This window comes from Haliaeetus albicilla, chromosome 17 (assembly GCF_947461875.1).
Source record: "Haliaeetus albicilla chromosome 17, bHalAlb1.1, whole genome shotgun sequence".
NCBI lineage: Eukaryota > Metazoa > Chordata > Aves > Accipitriformes > Accipitridae > Haliaeetus > Haliaeetus albicilla.
The window spans coordinates 25,048,622-25,070,658 of record NC_091499.1 but is presented as its reverse complement, the minus strand read 5'-3'; the positions used below and the strand labels follow the sequence as shown (position 1 = coordinate 25,070,658).

Here is a 22,037-nt window from a genome sequence, read left to right as displayed (position 1 = left end):
TTGGACTTTGCTATCCTGTTTCTTCTTAAATGTGTTGGCTGGTGTAGTTTAGAGCAGCTGCTAAGTTCCCTAATTTGTATTCCAGCTGCTGCAAGGAGAGTGTCCTGCCCTAGCAACTCTTCTTACACTGTGAGAGTCGTTGGGAGGAAGTGCAGCGCTTCCCAGAGGTTTTCTTTGTTAGAGAAATACCAGTAAGTACTCTTCCCAATGTAAAAGCTACTTGTGAATTTGACAGAAGTAATTGTTCATGTATGACAAGTGCAACTTCTTGAAAATACAAGCCTGGACCAGAAGGGAAGGACTAGTGTATTTTAAATAGGACTATAGCTTTTTTTTTTTCTTTTAGTTCTTAAGTGTTTGGGAAAATAATCAGGCCACATCTGACAGACTGAGAGAAGTGAGGCTGCTGTAGCTTTGTGTCCCCAGTGTAACCAGTAGTGAGGCTGAAAATGTAGTTCTGGTAGGCGCACTCATACAGAGTGCACATGTACATCATGTATACACATGTATACATGGTTAGCCATACAGATGAACTGACGGACACTCAAATAACACTCACATGAACGCAGCACTAGTGGCCTCATCCTCCTCCCTTCTAGCTGAACAGAATGGAGGTCTACTAGTGAGAATATGTGTGTATATGTATCTATTACCTATCTATAATATATGTATACATGTTTGCAGCGTGGATCCCTTCAGGTGCTGGGCTCAGACACTCAGATACGCACACAGAGGGAAAGTCCCTTGATGGGGAAAAGGTTAGAAAGGAATTTAACAAGAAGACAGGACTGACTGCACTCACTGATCAGGTGTAGAGCATGGCCAGACGAGCATACCAACCAGCAAACTCTTTACATGTGACCAACCCTTTTTACCCTCTTATCCCTTGTTCTCTCCCCAGATCACCTAATCCCTCCCCGTTCCCTCCCGTGAACGTCTCATAGTAAGTTCCGTGCAATCCCCAAATGCTCTCCTCCCTCTCCTCCCTGCCCCAGCGTGCCCCTTGCCCCAAGGCAGTAATTCCCCTCAAAGTCCTGACCGTGCCCTGGGGTGGACTCGTCCCGCTGGGAGTCCCACCTGGACAGGGGGGCTGAGGCTGTCCCGGGACAGGGTGTCCCCCCCTCTGAGCCTGCAGCTTGGCCTCCCGCCTGCCTTCGCCCCTGGGCTCCTCTGGGCACACAGAGGCAGGCTGGTGCTAGTGGGGCTGATGTTATTTGGGCTCCCCCCCCCCCCCCCCCCCCACCTCCCTGTGCCCCTTTCTGGGTGTGCAGGTGATCTTTTGTCACATAACCTAACACTCTACAAAGGGAGCTTGATGGAAGACACAGTCTGATACCTGTTAATGTCAGTAGTGATGCCTGCAGCAGGCTTTTGACCAGGCTCAACAGAGTTGTAGTACATGAGCAACAGAACTCAAAGGCTTTGTTCAGGATCTTGCATGTAATACATGTAACAGCGATTTTCCTTGTTTTTCTTCTGAGAGAAGAAAATGCTTTTTCTGCATTTTTTTTCTTTCAGAAGCTGTAATATTTTTGTCAGTGGGGATAGCCCTATGTCTTAAGCTTCTTGGATCATTAGAAGAGCTAGAAGCTTTCTTTTTTAACATTCTAGAAGACCAAAAACCCCCATATATGTAATACAACTGTTTTCTGTGAAGTGTGGATATGTATTATATGCACATTATTATTTTTATTAATAAATTAGTATTATCATTATTATTCACATTATCTAGTGACAGTTACTGTTTATGATGTAATAGCATTTTCGTTAGGTTTAATATTATTTTTAGACCTTCCTTTCCTTCCCCTTAAAATTAGAAATGGGTAATAATAGCTCACTCATTTGGAGTTAAGATCTGACTGCAAAGATGGCAAATTGTTGATGTATTTCTTTAATTGATCTAGTGGGGTTACTGTTCTGGAAGTAGCATTAAAGTAAACATGGTTGTAGAAATGCTAGTAGCCAAGCTATTTGGTGCTTAGATTGCAAGCTGATAAAATGAAAACACATTTTAAATGCTCAGACTCTTCTAAGAAATTAGAATGCAATGCTAATGGATGGAGATTGATCCTTTAGCAGAAGGACTTAAGTGCTTTTCTTTTTTGATAACAACTGCTATACTATTCTATAATGTGCTATTATGCAATATAACTGGAAGAAAAAAATCCGTATGCTGATTATGCACCAGTTCTTGCCATTGACACAACAAAAATGGCTGGGTCACTGCAGGAAAGTGTTACAGATTTGTGCAGTTAAGCAAGATGATTGCAATTGCTAGGCAGAGTGGTGGATTTATGCTTCTTTTCAACAAACTGCTCTTTCTTTTCAACAAACTAGATTCTCTAGTGAATGATTAAGGAGTAAGGCTCGCTAAGACTCCTTAAGGTCTTCCAACCCTCATCAGATATTTGAAGGAGATGACTGATTCCAGCAGTTCTCTTGACTAAATTTTACAGTTTCTCTTAAAAGAAGAGAAGACTCTCATACCGTAAGGAAGTAATAAACAATGTTTTAATCTGGGACTTTAGAGAAAAAATTTATACTAGACAGTGTGTGCCTGTGTCTGTTTGCTCATGGTGGGTACAAGGAGTCTTTTTAATACAGCCACCCAGAAGCTTGAAGAGCTAAAGGCATTGGTGAAAAATGGGGGAGGAAATGAACCAGCAGTATGATTGCCTCAGTGTTGTGCTATTGTATTTACCTACTAGTTATTTTTCAGAATATGGCAAAATATTCAGTAAAACTATTGGCTTTGTTTTTAAGATAGGGGGATCTTTACCAAGCAAAACTATTATTTCTTTGAAAGAATCTTCAGAAAGTTGTATCTGCTAACCCAACTTTGATGTTTGGTGTTTGGTTGGTGTGGTTTTTTTTTTTTAGTAGGTATCATACCTTTGGTAAAGGATCACTAATAGGTGGATCCAAAGTAAAAGAGTAAGTAATGTAGTAAGAATATTATTGGAATAGAAAGATGTGTTTCTTGAATTAAACAACAAATTTATTTCAGATATCATTGTTTATATATGCTTTACTACCCCTTTTTTTTTTACTAGATTTTACCTATATGAAACTTAAAGAAATGTTTTATTTAGAAGTATAATCAGTACTTTGAGAACTGATTGGATGACTTAAGTGTAAGTGTAACAAAATAATTTTTGCAGAGTAATACAGTATGGTAAAGGAGACCGACCACCTGTAATGCTGAAGAGTACCTATATATGTGACAAATGTCGCAGAATAGAATTTGTGCCCTGTCTCAAGTAAATAGAATTTTTGCTCAAAAGAAATATTGTAGTTTTAAAATTAAAACCATGCTCAAGTAGCTTAGTTACTTGCCCATTTATTTGTATTTTAAAACGAAATTGATGTGTTTTACTGTGGAAATACCTGGTGCTGAGTGTGAAATATCAAAGTTGTGTGAAAATGGCTATAAAAAACTGAGTTTCAATAGGGTTTTTTGGGGTAGACTCAGTAAAAATTAAATTCTCAGCCGTAGAATATGAACTTAAATATGGTACACTTCTAAAATAGTTTTGAGGAAATGTTTGCTTTCATGTTTGACCCAGTAGTATTTCTTAAGAAAAAAGCATTTTAATGGCTGGGAGAAGGGGCCTGTGATTTAACAGATCAACAGGAAGCTTTTTGTTAAAACCTTTTTTTTCTACTTTTACTAACTGTAAATATGACCTAAATTGTAACTGTTACCAGTGGTATTTGCAGTGTCAAGAGACTCTAATCAAAATTCTGTTGGTATTATGAATAAAGAAAAATATGTAGAAGCTCTTGCTTTTGATTTTTTTGCAAACTGGATATTAGACTAGGTGGGACAGATGTGAATTTCACATCTGTGAAGTACTTCAAGCTGTAGTTCATATGTCCTGTATCTGTCAGACTGATTTATCTCAGTTGCTTATGTGAAATATTATATATGCAGCAAGTCACATTCATGAGGGTTTATCAGCTGTATATCTAAGATAAAGTTACTTTGTGTGTGCAAAGTAGCAATTTGTTCAGGTTTTCTACATGTATGGCAACCTGGGCATTTGGGTTGCTGGAAATCAGATAAGATAAATGCCTGAGTAGTTGGACACCAAATTAATGAGAAATAGTTTATTGTCCCAGTAAGTGATATTAGCAGACTTGAAAATTTTGGATGAAGATGAGGTAGAAGAACAAGGTCAAGAGTTAGAGTGGCTGGTTCACTTGGTTACAAGGGTTTCAGAGGGCACAAGCTGAGTCATGTGTGCGTGTAACTGATACAGAGGGCACATGCTGACACAGAGAATTACCCTGTCATACGTGCTTTTTCTTGTATTTGCTCTTATCAAGCTTTCCATGCAAATGATTCCCTCTTCCTATTAATTCTCTGAAAGGGCCAACACTTTAATCCATTTGTTTGCTGGGCAAAAACTTATGGTACCCCTGTTATTTTACTAAGTTTTCAGTATTTGAAGGGAAAAGAATGGGAGATCTGGGTGAAAGAAAATATGATGCATGTAAATTTCCTTCTTTTCTCAGCCTGTGAAAACAACATTTATTTCTTAGTGTCACTTAAAAATAGTCCAGTTTTGGACTTGTATTTCCATTGGGCAGTGTATTTGTGATGAGACTGAATTTATATGTAAATATTGGAAAAAAAAAAGTAAGCATTCTTTATGAGATAGGCATACTGAACTTGTTATTTGTCACCTTGCTTTACCTTAAGATTGCTTCTTTTAAAGGCAAATCTAGCTTTCCACATATCTTATAGCACAAAGTAATGTTACAATTGCAAAGACAGAATTTTGCTGTGTAGTGCAGTGTTTGTACTTGTATTACTAAATGCAGGCACATGCCTCTGAATACTTGTCTGTTTTTTGGATTGAAATGTCCTGTTTCAAAGTAGACGGTTTTGTTCCTATATAAATGTACATTCTTCCTCTCTGAAGCAGATGCTAGTTCAACAGTCAGGTCTTACCTTGAAAAATATGTACCTGTTACAGCATCTAAATGATTTGTTGTAAATCGCTTGTTCTTCTATTTACTTTGTGTAACAGTATTTTGGGTTTGCTTAGTGTACTTTTTTCTTTATGGTAAATAGTTTGTCCCTTGCTGAAAATGGGGACTTGTTTGCCTATAAAGCTGTAAATGTGATGCTCTTAATGACTATTTTGGAGTGGATATGGGGAATGGTGGTTTGTAACATTAGGAGATCTTTTAGGTAACAGTTTGAGCCTTGAATATATGGATTTAAGGCCTAAATTAAGCTTGATTATTCTGTAGGGACCTATAGAACATAAGGGGAATATATGTTGATGTAATCACAGAATACATGCTGTTACTTGTCCTGAGGATGCTCATTAAGTTCATGAGATGTGATGGGGTCTCTTAGCCAGTTCTGATGGATTCATAAGGATCTTTGCGTGTGAAAAGTTAGTTAGATCATGAGCTGCTTGATGGCAAACTATACTCCTGAACTACGAATAGTGTACCAAACCCGTGAATTAAGATTTTGTTGTCTTGTCTGTTTTTATTTGCATCATGGTCTTACGAGAACTTCTGATGCTGTAGAAGTGAAATGTGTGCTTGTGCTATTTAAAAGGCAACCTTGATTTGCAGGTCTTGCCCCAGTGCAAGTGAGGTGGGGGAAAGGAAGAAGACTAGTAGCTCCATTAAGAACTTAGGAATTTGGATCTTAAGGTCTAATCTATGTTATAACTCTAAAACACAAGACCATTGCATGACACGCTTGGTTGCAGATATGTTCGGAATATGGGTATAACTGTTGTTTGTTAGAGCAGCTACGATTAAACCTTTCTGGCAAATCAGGCTGTCATCTTTGAAGTTAATAGCTAATACTTTCTTACACAGAATGTCACTGATCCTAAATCAAAACAGAACATGGTCCTTGGTGTTCAACTGTTTAGTAATTAAAAAAGTGAATAAAGAAGCCCGTGCTTATTTGGGGGGGGGGGGGGGGGCGGGCAGAAGGAAAGCTGAAAATGTGCCTGGAAATTAGTTCTGGAATTCAAATTTTTTTTAGGCCCTTAGTTAAAAATGTGATTACACTGTGCTTTGAAAACTGTCTCGGACAGCAGAAAACATTCTTGTGTGACTTATAAAAGGAAAAACAAGTCGTTACAGCCATTTCTTATCGATTTGTTCCTTGTTTATTCTTCCTACCACAGCATTTTCAGACTTTATTAAGTGTCAAAGGTCAAGCTCAGTTTGCCATGAAATCCAAATGCATGTGTTTTTCTGTTAATGATTGACTTCAGCCTTCCTTTAAAGGTTCCTGAAGGCTTAATATTTATAATCTCTACCAGCAATATTTTGCCTAACAGTGCACTGTTTTAGCTTTTGAGCTTTTGTTTTAGCTTTTACTAACTTAAGCATTTGTTTATTTTCCTCTAACTTTAAACTACATAGAAGATCTGCAGTCTCTCTAGTAGTAAAAGCTGTTCGCCTCTAAGAGTATCTTTTTCTTTAACTGTTTCAGGTTCCTATTTTGTGTCTTACAGTTTGAAGAAAATGTTATGATCAGTTTCCCATGGTACTTGCTTTGGTTTCACCATTACTGTCTGTTTTGTTGATTTGTTAAAGGGGGAACCAACAAGCAAAAAAGCCCCCAAGTTCTGCCTAAGCTTGTGTTATTACACTGAGTGTAAATTAGATGGTAGTTAAGTAATCAGCTAGCTGCAGTGGTACGGGATGTTTTGTCAGTGCATGAATACCCATTTTTCTGACTTTTCTGTTTTCCTGCTGCTTATGCTGACAAGCACTTGATCTCAGATCAAGATCTTGATCTTGTGTTGTTATTACTTATGAAGGCAGAGGGTGAAACTAGTCCTTTTTTTGTAAATGGCAAGCTTGGGGAAGGTCACTGTATTAAGGATATATGTGAATCTCTTCTGGCACTTGGTCTTTCATCTGTCACATCATGTCAGAGAACATTTATGGTGTATAAAGCCTTGGAAGAAATCAGTGTATGTTCTGACTTGATACAATGGTTGTTTTTCTTCCTTACTCCTACTACATGAGCTTATTTTGCTAATTTTACAACATATTGGCAAGTTTATGCTTCTTTCCACCTTGTTGCCTCAAGGCCAAAATGGCACATGCAAACCTGAAATAGCATTTTGGACTGTCACAAGGTATGTATGCTGAAGAGATGCTATAAATTATCACAGGAAATGTTACAGCTGTTTATAAAATCTGTGAGTTCATTCTCCTAATTCAGAATAAACTAGTTCAGAATGTCTGATAATGACTTAATGTCTGCTGAAAACAGAGCTTATGCTTTCACACTTGTGGTACTGGAAACGGGGTGTCTGTTCAAAGATCTCTTTACTGGGATCCCGTGGGTCATATATAGGTCTTGGTTTCTGACTCATTATAACTACCAGTATCTTTCAGTAATAAGGTTATTCAATAAAAGACTTGTTCCTCAGGGACAAGAATAAAAAGAGTGGGGAAAAAACCAATGTCTTGTATTCCTGTTGGATAATTCTACTAGTCCCTGGTTCATAAACCTTTGTATTGGCCATAATCTCTTTGAGTGTCTTGTGGAAATCTGCTTAGAACCTCTGTAGATAATTCTGATTCTTAAAGCCTGTTCAAGATAGCTTTGGTGTCCACAAGAGATGGTATTTCCATTTATTATGCTAAATCCTCTTTGCCCAAAAGATTTTTAGAATTTTTATTTAAATTGGGGCTTAATTTTTTGTTTGGGTTTTTTTTGGATAGTATTGCTTTAAGGGAGAGCCTAGCTCAGACATCTGCAAACTAGACACTTGTAAGTGAGCAAACTGAAAGCTGTAGTCATGTAACCTGAGTTCAGAATATAGGATACTTCCTGTGGCAGCATTATGTCATAAATTTATTTTTAGTCCTTAAACGTATACTTTCTCTAATGGGATCAGCAGATCTCTTTTGAGTAGAACAAGCAGTGCACTTTTTTGACAGTAGGAATTCTAAATGCGTCAATACATATATTTCAGTGTCTGCTTTCCTTTTCTACTGACATACTGTTCTGTGATCTGTGGATTTATCAGTAATGGGAACAGTGATGTTGAAATTCAGTTGCTCTCCCTTTTGCACCCACAACTAATGAAATTCCTCAGAATTCATGAGAAGTTACTGAGCAGTCTGAATTTTCACAGGCGTGTGTAAGCAAGGCATGTAGCACAAGGCATTTGACATTGTCTTTGGGTAGTGATAAGTTGGATAAAAATAGGGTTGGCAATTGCCAGGAGGGTGACCTACAGAGGCTCTCTGGACATGGGAGGATATTCTGACACTTGCTGGGTCTAATGGTTCTGTTGCTCTCTTGGTTGCCTAATGTCTGTTGGAACAATTCTCTCTTTTGGAAATTAGTAGCTTTTCCATGGAGAAAGAAAAACAGATAATGGATAAAAGATGATGTATCTGGACTGCCTTAGGCAAAGGGTAACCCTGTGCTTCTGGGCACAGGAAACAAGAATAAAACAATATTGATGGAAAAAGTGCATCAGTAGGAGGGAAATAGAGCAGTTCTAAGCAATGAAGCTACATTTATAATGCTAACAACAGGTTTCATGAGATCTACTTGTAAAGATCTCATTGGCTTAGAATTCAAGCTACCCTCCACTCCTTCGCATTTGCGAAGGGAGGGGGGGAAGAAAGGGTTTTAATCTTATGGCTTAGTTCTAGGGGTTTTTTTTTCTGTTACCTGAAGGAATTTTTACATCTAAGATTGAAGGCATTGGTGGTTGGCCTAATATTGCCAACCTAAATTTTTTTTCTTCCGAAGAACTGCTGAGGTTTAACATGAATTTCAGAATCTAGTTTTTCAAGAAGCAGGGGTTTAGAACAGTATTCTTCCATAAAAAAACTTGAGTTTGGAAGAGACTCTGGTTATCTGGTCTGACACCCCTCACTCAGCAGGGCCAAGTTAAAAAAAATACATTGAGCTTCTGATTTATATCAGGTTGTTCACAGCCTTGTCAAGTTTTCCATATGTCCAAGGATGGAAATTCCACAGCTTTTCTGGACCACACATTCTGGTGTTTGACTACCTTCATGGTAAAGAAATTGTTTTATAACATCCACTTGTAATGTCCTTTATTGCAGTTTCAGTAGTTTTTTTTGTCCTGTCACTGTGCACCACTGAAAAGAGACTAGCTTTATATTCTGTAATAATCACCCGTTGGGTATCTGGAGGCACTACTTAAATTCCTTCTGAGCTGCTGGTCTTCTCATCTGCAGGCTGAACAAATTCAAACTTTATAGCCTGTCCTCATACATGAGCATGTTGGTGGCTGTTAAGACTTGCTGAGTTCTTGTGTTATTGCTGAGACATTAATATGGCAGACTAAATTCAGTGTACATGTGTCTAGTGGGGAGAAATATAAACCAAATACATGCTGAAAAAAATAAAATGGCCTCTACATTGGTCATTACCATTAGGAGGAAAATAAGGTCATGGATAATTTTCTAAACATCTTTACTCTGAAGCCATTGCAATACTTAAAAAAAAAAAAAAAAAAAAAAGATAATTAGGAGGTAGAGAATGAAAAAAAAGTTATGTTAGCACAGAAACTTATTGTTTGTCCCATATTAAATACTGTATGCAGTTGTGAGTACCCTGTCTCAGTATAATACAATTAGACTCTATGTAAAGGAGGAAGAGGGAAGAGTGAATCTTCTATACAAAGACTAAGTCAAAAAGATTCTTCATTTTGGAGAAGAAACTAGTATGAAGAGATCTGATAAAGGCCTATAAAATCATAGGCTGCAAGAGGAAGTTTAGCAGGGATGATTAGTTCATATTTCTTACAGCAGAGGAATTAAGAGTATGAGCACGTTCAAAACAAAAGGGGAATTTATTTTTTATGTGTTGTTGGTGCCTGAGCATGTTCTGTTTACAGTAAAATGCAGTGAAGCTAAAGTAATATTGATGGAACTAAATGTTCTTGAATGGTTAAATGCCACTTTCTGCTTAGGAGGTTTCTAAGCTGCTTATTGCTGGATGTTGGGAGGACACAGCCAGGGAAAAAGTATTGCAGGATGCTAGCCCTTTTTCAAATGTTCTTTGAGTATTTTGTGGTGGTCAGAAACAGGATACTGGGCTAAATCAGTCTTTGATCTACACAGTATTGCAATTCTTTTGTTCTTAAAAGTAAATGCCATGTAAATGTGATTATGTAGGCAAGGAATTATTAATACTAGCTGGAGACGAGCAAATTATCTCCAGAAATAACTTTGAACAACCACTTCTGTTTCCTCTAAACAGGATCTCTCAAGTTCCTGAGCTACACTCATAAAAAAATCTTATGGAAGCCAATCTTCTGCTTTGCTGAGGAAAATATCCTTGTATGTAAAAGGCTGTAATAGAAGTGGAGGTGTTTCACACAGCCCATAGTTAAGTTGTGGAGTAGTTTGCTGTAAGATGTTGTGGATGCTGAAAATGTGTAGGTGTTGCAGGAGGGGATGGCAGTTCATGGAGAAGAAATCACCAGGATATTGATAATACACTGGAGAAGGAAAAAAAAAAAAGGATTGTCCAAATTTTAGTAGGAAAAAACCAAAAAAAATCCCTGGCTTGGGAAGTCCCTCAGCTGTTACTGGTTTGAGGCTGGGAGAGTACATACAGGCTTCCTTATTCTTGCATAAGTCATAATTAATAACTTAATGGAGGCATGAAAATTTTCATATTGTAAACTTTTCAAGTATTTTTATAAAACACAAGGAAAGCCCTGCTAAATATTGAAGCTGAGCCATTATTTAAGCAATTGCATTAATTCTGCATTATAAATTTATTGTAATAGGCTATTCCTGCACAAACCTTTTCAGTGTGAGACAGTAAAACATTTTTAAACATCTGCCATTCAAATAACTTGTCCTATATTGTTTATTTTACACATTTAAAAGAATGTATTTCTTAGAAATCTGATTTGTACAGTACTTTCCACAAAACAACAAGCATTTCACATGCTTTCAGTGTGAGAGAAGTATTATCTCCAGCTTATAAATGGAGCAATAAATGAAGGATTTGACTCCAAAGCAGTTTGTCTCTGATTCTGTACTTTCTGTTCATTATGAGTTAACACAAGAATTTCTCATTATCTGCATCATTATAGTTTGTACTTAAAAGTATTAGCTGTGTAGTATGGCCTGAACTACTGTACTGGTTATATAATGAGATGGTGGGCGAACTGATTTTTAGGAAGGATATCTGACAGTGAGCAGAGGTACTGGTTTAGGGGATGGTTGGCCAGTCTGTGTTGTAAGTGCTCAAAACCAGTGTAGCTATAGGTCTTTGCACATGAGAATCTGTTATATTAAACGTAGGAAGCTTGCTCTGGCTTTCCACAGTCTGTGCTTCTTAGTATATGTTGATTATTCTGCAACCTATCCAGTGAACTGTAATTATACTGCTGTCTTGGTTTGCTGTACGAGCTACACACACACAGATATCTGATTTTTTTTTTTAATGTGGGGCAACAAAATATTTCTGAGTCAATTTTGAATCCTCAATTTAAATATTCTTCCCTTCACTTGCCTCATATCACTTGTCTTCCAGACAGTAGCTTTTTGTTCCCTGTCTCAACCAGAAAAATCTCAGGGGAAGATATTAAAAAAATTCTTGAAGTTCATTAAAGAATGAAGGGTGTTATTACTGTGTTAAGCCAACCACTTGAAAGACACTTGTGAGAATAAAACTGATAAGATTCTTATTGTAATGCATAGAAAAATCTTGATTGTGAAGAGGAATGCTATAGATGAGTAGCCTTTATTTAAATTTATGTACAATAAAGCATTCCAATGTGATATGGTATTAATGCTTTCTTTTCTGTTGTCTCTAAGTCGTAGTGCTTGAGTCTAAAGAATGAACTAAAACATTTAACAGCTTGGTTATGTATTTATCTACCAAACTATGATTACGTAATCTAGCTGTGACAATAGGAATTACTTTGTGAATGCTCAGATATAAGATACTGTATTTATAGCTGAAGACAAAAGACACTATTTAAAATAAAGCTGATTTTTAAAAACTCATGGTAAAACAGCAGCATATTTGTGGATTATGTGGTATAGTTTCATTGCTATAGACTTTTGAACAGAGAAATAATTAAAGAAATATGAGAACGTAGATTATAGCTGAAGTATGCACATTTGTAGTGAACTGATAAGAAAAGAACATGTAGCTGTGACTTCACTTCAGAATAACTTTAGTTATATTATAACTTGGTTTTTTTTTTTAATCTATTATGTGCTTCAGTGGCACAGAAACAGACTTTTCAGTGTAGATGCTACCAATAGGCTCTCTGGTATGATATTTTAATTTTAAGGATAACTTCTTTTCTATCTTCTAGGAAAGCTTGGCAATTGGTTATTCTGCAATTACATGTTTTGAGGAGTTAATTCTTACCTTGTAGTGCCTTAAGGAAGGTTCAAGTCCTTAAAGTAGGAATAGCTTTTCTTCTATGGCAATCAAAATGTTTTGTGTATGAATATGAATGCAGTTATATGTAGCAATTAGGTGCTGTATTAGTATCTGAATTAGCAGCTCTGGAATATAGCCAGCTTGTGGCCAGGAAAGCGGCCAATGGCCTGGAGGAGAAATGTTTTAATTAATATGTAATGACTGCTCTAGAGAGCTCCCATTATTCTGGCAAGCTGCATTTGTAATTTTTCATATTACTTATTTGGGACAGTGGTTGTAACTTCTTTTTAAAAATGTGGAAGATGTCATTGTACCTGTTTCATACTGAGTGAAAAAGTGTAAGAGTGCTTCAAAACTTACTTGAGCAAAGTGAAAATGAAAATTACTTGGGTCTATTGAGTATGTTTTATAGCCATCAGTTTCTTCATAGGATCAAGGTATTGCAGCAAGAATTATTTGCCTTAAGGTAATTAACGATTTACACATGTGCTGTTCTGAGTAGATCTTAATTCTTTTTGGTGCTAGGTTTCTTCATAAAGGATGAATACAGTAAATTTTCTTGAGCTATGCATACATGTGAAATTAAGCTTCAAGAACATTCTTCTCATTAAATAAAGCTGTCCATACAAGACATGCCAACAACATCTCTAAGTTACATTTCTGTAGGACACAAGAGTCTCATATTAACTTAAAGTTGTAATTTAAAGGGCTCCAGTTTCCATTAGGTAGATAAGTGGTAGAGCATGGGCTCCCATTTCTCCAGTTTAATGCAGTGCCATTCTGAAACGCTTCAGATAAGACTGTTGTCTTTCCCCTTAACTGTTGTGTTGAAAATCAGTGGGAACCTTTCTTTTTTAGGCTTTGCTGTAACAAAAAGAAGAGAGAAACAAGTGATAAGAAAGGCATATTTCTTTCATTAGTACCTGGAAGCATGAAGATACAAAGTCAGCATGTTGTTAACGGAATGTGATTTGAGCTGAATGTTTTCACTTCAGGCTCTTATATTCCAATTATTTAATTAGCTGTATAAGCCATTGAAAAGTACTATAAAGTATTTGATTTCACTGAGGAGAAGGCTAATTGAATCACAGCCTGTGTTAACTGGAAACTAGGACTTCCTGAAGTTCTATCTGTGACTCTGAAGTAAGTTAGTCTGTGACTTTATGCAAGCTACTTAGTCTGTTTCAGTTGCCCAGTGTCTTCACCTGTTTGTCTCCATGGATGGGGTGCATGTACCTGTCCATGTGAGATGGGATTCTCATGACCAGTGGTCCCTGGTGGTCTTCTCTAATGTCACAGTTGCCTTTGTGTCTTGTCACATCTAGGTAAGAAGGCTGGCAGGAGGTTAAACCATGCATTGGTACCTTTGTACCACTGTCAGTCTGATGACAGTGAGTCTTGTAATGTCCATTTCTCAAGATTCAGCTGCCTTTTCTCTTGGCCTTGCAGATCCCCCAGGTGTCACAGGTACTCTGTGATTCCTAGTGCTGCCCTACAAGTCATGCAGAGATGCTGAGGACTGTTCATGGTGGTGGAACTACCACTTATTTGGGGGGGGTGACAGGAAGCCATGGACATTTTACCTCTTATAGTGTCTGCAGTTTCCTTTGGACAGTAGAACTGCAGGCTCTATACAGCTCACTCTGGGAAAGGTAAGTGAAAAGATGCGAGTCTTGTAGAAGTTGGACTTCTAAGAAGATTTGCAACTGGCTGGTCTCCAGGCTGTATGAGAGCATTTACTCCTTCCGATTCCTGCTTACAAATTGTAGTTGGTATAATGTTGTCTTGCAACATCAGGAGCCATCTGGGCTGTAAAATGGGACAGATCTCAAAGTTATCTCTTGCCACACCCAAGGTGCATTTGAGCCTTCCTTAACTGCAGAGGAAGAGAAAGGACAGACCTTCCATAAATTTTGTCTTTGCCTTTCAGTCACCATCACAGGGGCCTTGTTCTTCCTAGTTGTTTGTGCTCTCCTTTCATACAGCTCATGTTTCTACTGCAGAGGTGCAAGGATGGCAGGACTATCTTGTCTGGGTTAGTCACACCCAGGAAATACCCATAAAAGTGCTTCACTCTTCTTCAGATTGGGCCTTGAAACTCCATCATATTTATCACATGCTCAACCCCCCCCAGTAACATCCCCCCCGCCCCCCCCCCCCCCCCCCACCCCAAACAGTTAGGTCACGGTTCATTGAGGTCATTGTTTGCCCTAAAAGAAAGGGTTTATTCCTTGTACTTGTTTCTGTTTTTCTCTAGCCATCTGTTCTCTTTTGTCTTGCATTTACATTGTAAACTCTTTGAAGAAACAATTTTTTTGTTTGTGTGTTTGTTTTGCTCTGTCTTCTTTAGTCCCTTGCACAATGGGGTCTTCCATCAATCTGTACGGCTTACTGGCGCTTTAACAGCACTACTTCTAAGTCTTGGTATTGGTAGATATAGTGGTAAATATTCTTCATTAGGTCTCTTGATTATATATATATTTTTTCAGATAATTTTATTTGCCCTTATCACTGAGTCACAAGTGTTTATCTAACTGTCTCTTTAGGAAAGATATTCTAAACAATTCCAGTTACACAGATTTAAATCCATTCCAGGTTGAAAGAGTTTCTTCATCTTCTGTACAATTAAAAAAAGTTAAAACACTTTTTCCAATGCATCTTGCATCAGCAGCTTTTTATACTACCCGTTTAGGCCAATTGTTTTTCCAAATAGATGGGGACACTTACCCACGTGACTATATTTGTTGTAACTATTGTGCTACAGCAGCTTGATTTACCTTTATGTGCTGGGAGAACTGTTGGGTGTAACATCAGTAATGCAAGCATGTTTGAAAGAACAATTAGATGATAGCAGGTAAAAGATGTGGTTCTGAACACCTGTATGAAGTGAAGCAGAAAGCTGACTTTAAAAATGAATCAAATTCTCTCCTACCTAAGTTATTTGAAGGTATTTTTGGTATACTTGGAATAAAAAACACACTTGTGGCTGAAACTTTAGCGTACTCACCTGAACAGAATCTTAATGATCTAAAGACTTATTTGTAAGCAAAGTACATTTTAACTGTGTCTGTAAAGCTGGAGCAGGATCAGATGTAGTGACACTTTCTGTTATGTATGGAAATGGTTGTACTAGCTCAAGTTCATTTAGTTTAAAGTAAATATTCCTAATGTGTATATTATGGTGTAAAAGCCTATTGTTCATTTAATCCTTATTAATATTCAGTATGATCTAGATCTATGTAATTACCTTAAAATTTGTTAATTGTTTTAGCAAACCTAGCTGTTTGAAGTCATTAAACTCTAGAATTAAATCAAGTGAAATGTGCTAATTGATGTTGGAATGGGTATGGAGCCTCAAAGGTATCTTTAATGGCCTAGTCATCAGTTTGAATACTAGCTTAGTTACTGGAGGAGTAATTGTGTTTAAAAAAAAAAAAAAAGGTAAAAGTAATAATAACTTCTGTAGCTAATTGCATTCCTTGAGCTGATAAAGTAAAAATTAGTTGATTTTGTAAATTGGTCACGGTATTTAAATTTGGTAAATATATTTAAATATATATCTTTATTTAAAATATATTTAAATATATTTAAAAATTTGGGTAACTATTTAAAAAACATTTAAATAATTGTTACCTGGCTTTTATCTAAGATTTTATGTTGCTGAACTAAAACAAATGCTAGCTGATAGCTTAAATCACTTGGTCTTCTAAAATGCTGTCATCTTCTATTTTGCAGCATGGGTGAGCTCTCTTTCTATGGGGATGGTCTTCTTCTGTTCTCCAATAGTCAGCATATTCACAGACCTGTTTGGTTGTCGAAAAGTAGCTGTTATTGGAGCTGCAGTAGGGTTTGTTGGACTCCTTTCAAGTTCTTTTGTAAGGTAAAAAAATTATTTTCTTTACATTCAAAGTACTTTATCAATCTTACAGTGTAGAGGTAATGCTTATCCTATCAACAGAATATGAAGGAGTAAGCAGTGCTACTTTATATTATCTGTTAGAGTAGAAATCTTTTTTAATTTGTTTTTGTCTTTCTAACTATGATTTGTGAAAACTCCAAGTGGTACTTTCAACTTCAGAAGTAATTTTAAAGATATAACATAACCTTATAACAGCAGTCCCTGTTTAACAGGAACCACTAGTGATATATAAATATATTAACAGCAAGACTAAGGTTATGAGATCAACAGCATTGTCCTGGATAAACTTGTACGTTTGCTTGATGTATGCTGTGTTTTAGCAGGTACCTAAACATTGTTTTTGTCTTCCCCCCTCAACTTGCTTTTAAATCACTGTTTTAATGTTGATAAATATGCAGTAGGACCTCCAGGAAGGTGTTAATGTTCTAGTAAAATTTGATGTTTTCTGTTCTTACTGGTCCAATTGCCAAACACAGATAGTGAAAACCTTTGTATAATGACACATACTTAGGGCTTATTGGCTTTATTAAGAAAACCTCAGTTCTTTCTTGTGTTATTGAAAAAAACTTGAAAAGTAGTTGAGTGTTTTTCTTCCTCCAGATTACACTTCATTTTGTACGTTTCTGTAACTTTTGCAGAATAAATCCTAAGAAGTTCAAGAGCGGCTGATCTGTTGGACATGCCCAATAGAAGATGAGGAAACAGGAAATTTACTTATTCTAGTCATCAGCAGAAATTCGTTAGTGAAGATAGGGTAATAAGTAGTAGGAAAATAAGTCACAGTTACCTCTAGTTCTGTCTGCTTTTTCCCCCACCCTTAGCAGAATAAGGACAGGAACAATCAAAAACAAAATTCAGAAGTTTCCTACATAGATGAAAATACATCTATACAGACAGGCTTGTGAAAATGTGTGTTCTATGCCTGTACTCTGAACCAGATAGATGTGAGCTGGCTGTGATCTGGATGGATGAATATCCATGCTGTGTGGCGCTATGCCTGAGCTGCTAATATGTCTAGTTTGGGCATATGTCCCCTAATGTGAAAACATATCCACAAATTTACAGGAAGAGAAGATAAATAGTTCTGTCTTAGGTACTGAGACTAGTGTTTATATTTATTCTTGGAATAACTTACATTTATGGGAAAAAGCAAGCTTTGTTTTCTTTTTACTTGAGCAAGTTTCTGATTTTTACTTTATTTTTTGGTTTATACAAGTGCAAATATTTGCTTAGTTCATTTTGTTAAAGCAAACAAAAATTCCACTTCCTGATATGTTTAGAGGCTTGTTACCACAGGTGAGGTAAAAACTAAATGCATCTTGGAAGTCTTTCTTCTTCCTTGCTTCCCAGTAGTGTAAGTGATGAATACTAAACAGTCTTGTTATTATAATTAAACGCCTTGATAAAGGAAAGGTGTCTTCTTCCTTTGAACAAAATACTATCATCCTTGTGTTTTCCTTGATATCCAATGGAACAAGGGCACAGAAGAGGCATGTAAAAGGAAGTTATTTTGTAAAGATTTCATAAAATATTTTAGCTTGAATTTTGTTTTAGAATTTGAGGAGCACTTTGAGAGGAGAGGTGAACTTTTGTTAGAGTACACGCCATGTTAATGTACAGTCTTGGTGTTTCATTATGTTACTTACACTAAATGATTTATGCCTATGATGTTATCCGTTAATTGAGGGAGTGTAGTTCAGATATAGAAGTCAATGTTCTAAAAGTAAAATATTGTACAGTAGGTAAATGTAAATATGATTTAGTGCTTTTGTTACTTACTGATTTCTTAATATAAATTTTATCTCTTAGGAAGCTGAGATGTAAGAGTATTTGTAATGCAGGAAAATATTCTACTATGTATGTCATGCTGCAAAGTCTTTGAATGAATCTAGACATGGAAGTAGAATTTCTCTGTCCTTATTGTATTATGTTCCTCCTCTCATTTTATAACTTCCGTTTTTATTTTTCCTGGTTATTTTCTGTTGATAAAGGTAATCAGTCTTTCCCCTTATGTTGTTTCTGCTGGCTTAGCTTGTGTATAATCAGTTTTAGAAATTGATAGTTTAATGTAGAAAGCAACAATATTATGTTACACGAATATTCTTTTTCACAATAATACACAAAACCAGAGTTTCTGTTGTCACACCTTTTGTTGGTCAAATACTATTTTCTAAGAATTTCTCTAATTCCATGGGAAGCTTGCGGAGTGTACTTTGATGTAGAAGGATGCTGGCAGGTAACATCCTACGATACGATGAAAAGCACTGCATAAAGCATTCATAGTCAAAAAAAAGTTAATATGTTGGCTAACACGTTAAATGGTTTTCTATAACTGCTTTAAAAGCAGATGTTAGCTGATAGAAGAGAGCCCATGGTTCACTGAAAACCTCACATCTTGTATAAAATCATTTCTCACACATTGCCTCCTTCATTTGAATGTTGAAAATATTTGCTTTGACTTATTAATACTAAATTAATTATACTAACACTGTTACTTTATACTGTTAAGATTTCTTGCGCAAGTATCTTTTAATGTCCCATGTCTGCCTGTGATCCAATACAATGGCTCTGCTTCATTTCAGTTGTCTAGTAGATGGTAATGTTGGAGAACCTTGTGAAGATCCTCCTTAATATGGGCTGAGAAGTTTCATTCTTTATTAAGCTTTTTTCCTATTTATTTCTTAGCATATCCAATATCCGGATCAAAGCACTGAATTTAGAATATTTGATAAAAAGGAGATTATTTGTCTAAAAAAAACCCCCAACAAACTAAAAAGTCTATAATTTGCTTATAATGTATTGTATTGCCAAAACTTGACAGTATTTTTGTTTTATTTTTTTCATTCTTAATGATGTTTACTACTTCTGCTATTGTATTTTCATAATAAACTATAAATACTTGATTTTTCTGGGTTCATGAGGAGTGCTCAGTATTACGCTGGAACTGGTAGCACAGTGAAGAAATGTATAAATCAAAACAGTATCATTTTCTCTGGAACAGAAGAAACCAAAAACCTAGCAGTGGTTGAACTTACGTTTGGCTAACTCACCTTAACAATGACTTTTAAAACTTTCTTTTAGTCAGACTATTTGGTGTAATTATACTTAAATATGATTTTGCTTTTTTACCTGTTTAGTGACTTCTATGAAACTTTCAGTGGAAGAAAATAGAGTAATTGCTGAATTAAGCTGGCACAGTGTATTTCAACTATAAGTGCATACTAACTCTTAACTCACTTCTGTAAATATATCAGTTCATTGAAAAACTGTCTTGCATATGGTAGGTGAATGTGAGCATACAGTGTTGTACAAAACACTAATGATTTTTTCTTTTTTTCTCTTGATATAGCACCATTGAACCTCTGTATTTCACCTACGGAGTCTTATTTGCCTGTGGCTGCTCATTTGCCTACCAGCCATCCTTGGTCATCCTTGGGCACTATTTCAAGAAACGTCTTGGACTGGTGAATGGCATTGTCACTGCAGGCAGCAGCTTGTTCACCGTGTCACTGCCCTTCCTCTTGAGAGTTTTGATTGATTCTGTTGGCCTATACAACACCTTGCGGGTCCTGTGCATACTTCTGTTTATTCTATTCCTGGCTGGCTTTACGTACAAACCCCTTGTTTCCAATGCCAAAGACAAGGAGGCAGGAAAGAAGGGAAAGTTCAGATTTCCTCCAGAAAAAAAAATTTGCAATTTCTCTGTGTTCAAAGTTCTTAGTTACCGAATCTGGGCTTTTGGGATCCCAGCTGCGCTTTTTGGATACTTTGTGCCTTATGTTCACTTGGTAAGTGCACATTTCTTCCTACATACGATGTATTTGATGTATATGACATACAGCTATTTCCCTTTGTGTAACGGACTAAGAAAACTATTGGTGATAGGAAGCAATATTTAAAGTGCAAGTTGTGTTGGGGAGAAACATGAAATAAATTTTGATGATGTTTGTGACTAGAAGAGATTCCAGGGTGTCGTGGTTTCAGCCCAGCCGGCAACGAAGGTCCTCGCAGCCACTCGCTCACTCCTCCTGCCCCCCTCCGGTGGGATAGGGAGGAGAATCAGAGGAGAGAAAAAAAAAATCTGGAACCTCGAGGGTTGAGATAAAGGCAGTTTACTGGGACAACACAAAAAAAAATGACAACAACGGTACTAATGAAAGAGTATACAAAAAGAGTGATGCGCAGTGCAACTGCTCACCACTCGGAACCCGACGTTCCGCCACTTCCCCCACCGAAAGTCCAGAGAGAGCCCCCCCAGCCTGCTCCCCGTTTATATACTGAGCATGATGTCACATGGTATGGAATAGCTCCTTGGCTAGTTCAGGTCAGCTGCCCCGGCTATGCCCTGCCACCCCACCTCCCAGGTTCCTGTAAAAAATTAACTCTATCCCAGCTGAACCCAGGACACAGGGCTCTAATCAGAACTTTTGAGCCAGTTAAAATTTTAGTTCCTTGTTCTCAATCTAAGGTTTAAAATACTTCAACCATGAAAAGAGATGTTTGAAAGGTATTCTGTACTATTCCAAAGTGAATTCTTTATTTTGGTACTCAGCTGCATACATTGCCAATGATACTTGTGTGTTTCAGAGGAATAATGGAATGAGTAAATAACAGAAAAAAATTAGAGGTTTTACCCAGTTATGTTTGTTAAAATGTCTATTTTTAGGGTATATATTATTGAACATTTTTCAGGTTTATTAAAAGTAAAATACTTGGATTTTTTTGTCTCCCAGACTTTAGCTTTGTAGTTTACCACTATAGCACTAATATAACTGATTCTGTTATCCAGTGCTTCTAACTGCCAATTCAGCTGGTTTTTATTGCGGTCTACAGTAACTGATAAAGCTTTAGCTACTAATGTGGGGAAGCTGTTAATCAGCTATTTCTTATACATGTACTGAAGTTAATTTGTTTCCCTAGCAGAGGGGGGTTTTTTGTGTGTTTTTGGTTTTGTTTTTTTTTCCTGGTAGTACACTGTTAATCGAAGCAATTTTGATGCAACTGGGAGATGCATTACATGAAATGTATCTGGCTGGTACTCACTGCACTACTTATGGTGAATTACTTTTGAATGGTTTCCTGGTGGTGCTGTCTAAACTAAAGTGGTGCAAACCAAAAGGCTTAAAAGGGAAAGGGTGGGGGAAAAGCCCACAACCTGCAATGGGATGCTCTATTTAGATCATTACAGATCCTCATATTCGAGCATTTGGTAAAGAGCATGGACTAGTAGAACTACTACCCACTATGAAAACAGAAGGATCATATTAATATTTATTATTCATCCATGATAGAACAGTAAGATGAATGATAAGAAATGTCTTGAATTCTGTAAAAAAAATTTCAACTCCTTAAAAGCCCACGGGTTTATATACAATATAGCAAGCAGTGTCGCTGCTTTCTGGTAATACATTGGTTGGATTACTGACTCTGCATCAGACGCTTATTTTAAAAATTACCTTAGGGTGGGGGCTGGTTTGTTTTTGAGCAGTTGTAAACCGACTTTTATTCATGGCTAGTTCTTGTTACTTAATTTTTAATAATGTAGATCTTATTCTATAACACTTAGAAGTAGACTACTTCAAAGGACTGTACCATCAGATGACTAAGCTATTGTGACATCTTATGCTATTTCCCCGGAAGTTTTGTAGAGATCTTTTGAAATAAAACAGTGTTCAGAGGAGTAGAAGGGAAGTATTGTAGCAAAAGCTATTG

At 36.8% G+C, this 22,037-nt stretch overlaps 1 protein-coding gene across 1 annotated transcript in view; it reads left to right on the top strand.

Annotated features, from left to right (window-relative positions):
- The window catches only part of SLC16A10 (solute carrier family 16 member 10), a 78,245-nt gene that overhangs the window by 27,057 nt on the left and 29,151 nt on the right, over positions 1-22,037 (top strand). The window contains exons 2-3 of the mRNA XM_069805072.1: positions 16,142-16,286; positions 19,675-20,113. Of these exons, the coding sequence (XP_069661173.1) occupies positions 16,142-16,286; positions 19,675-20,113 (584 nt within the window). The remainder of the gene's footprint in view (positions 1-16,141; positions 16,287-19,674; positions 20,114-22,037) is intronic.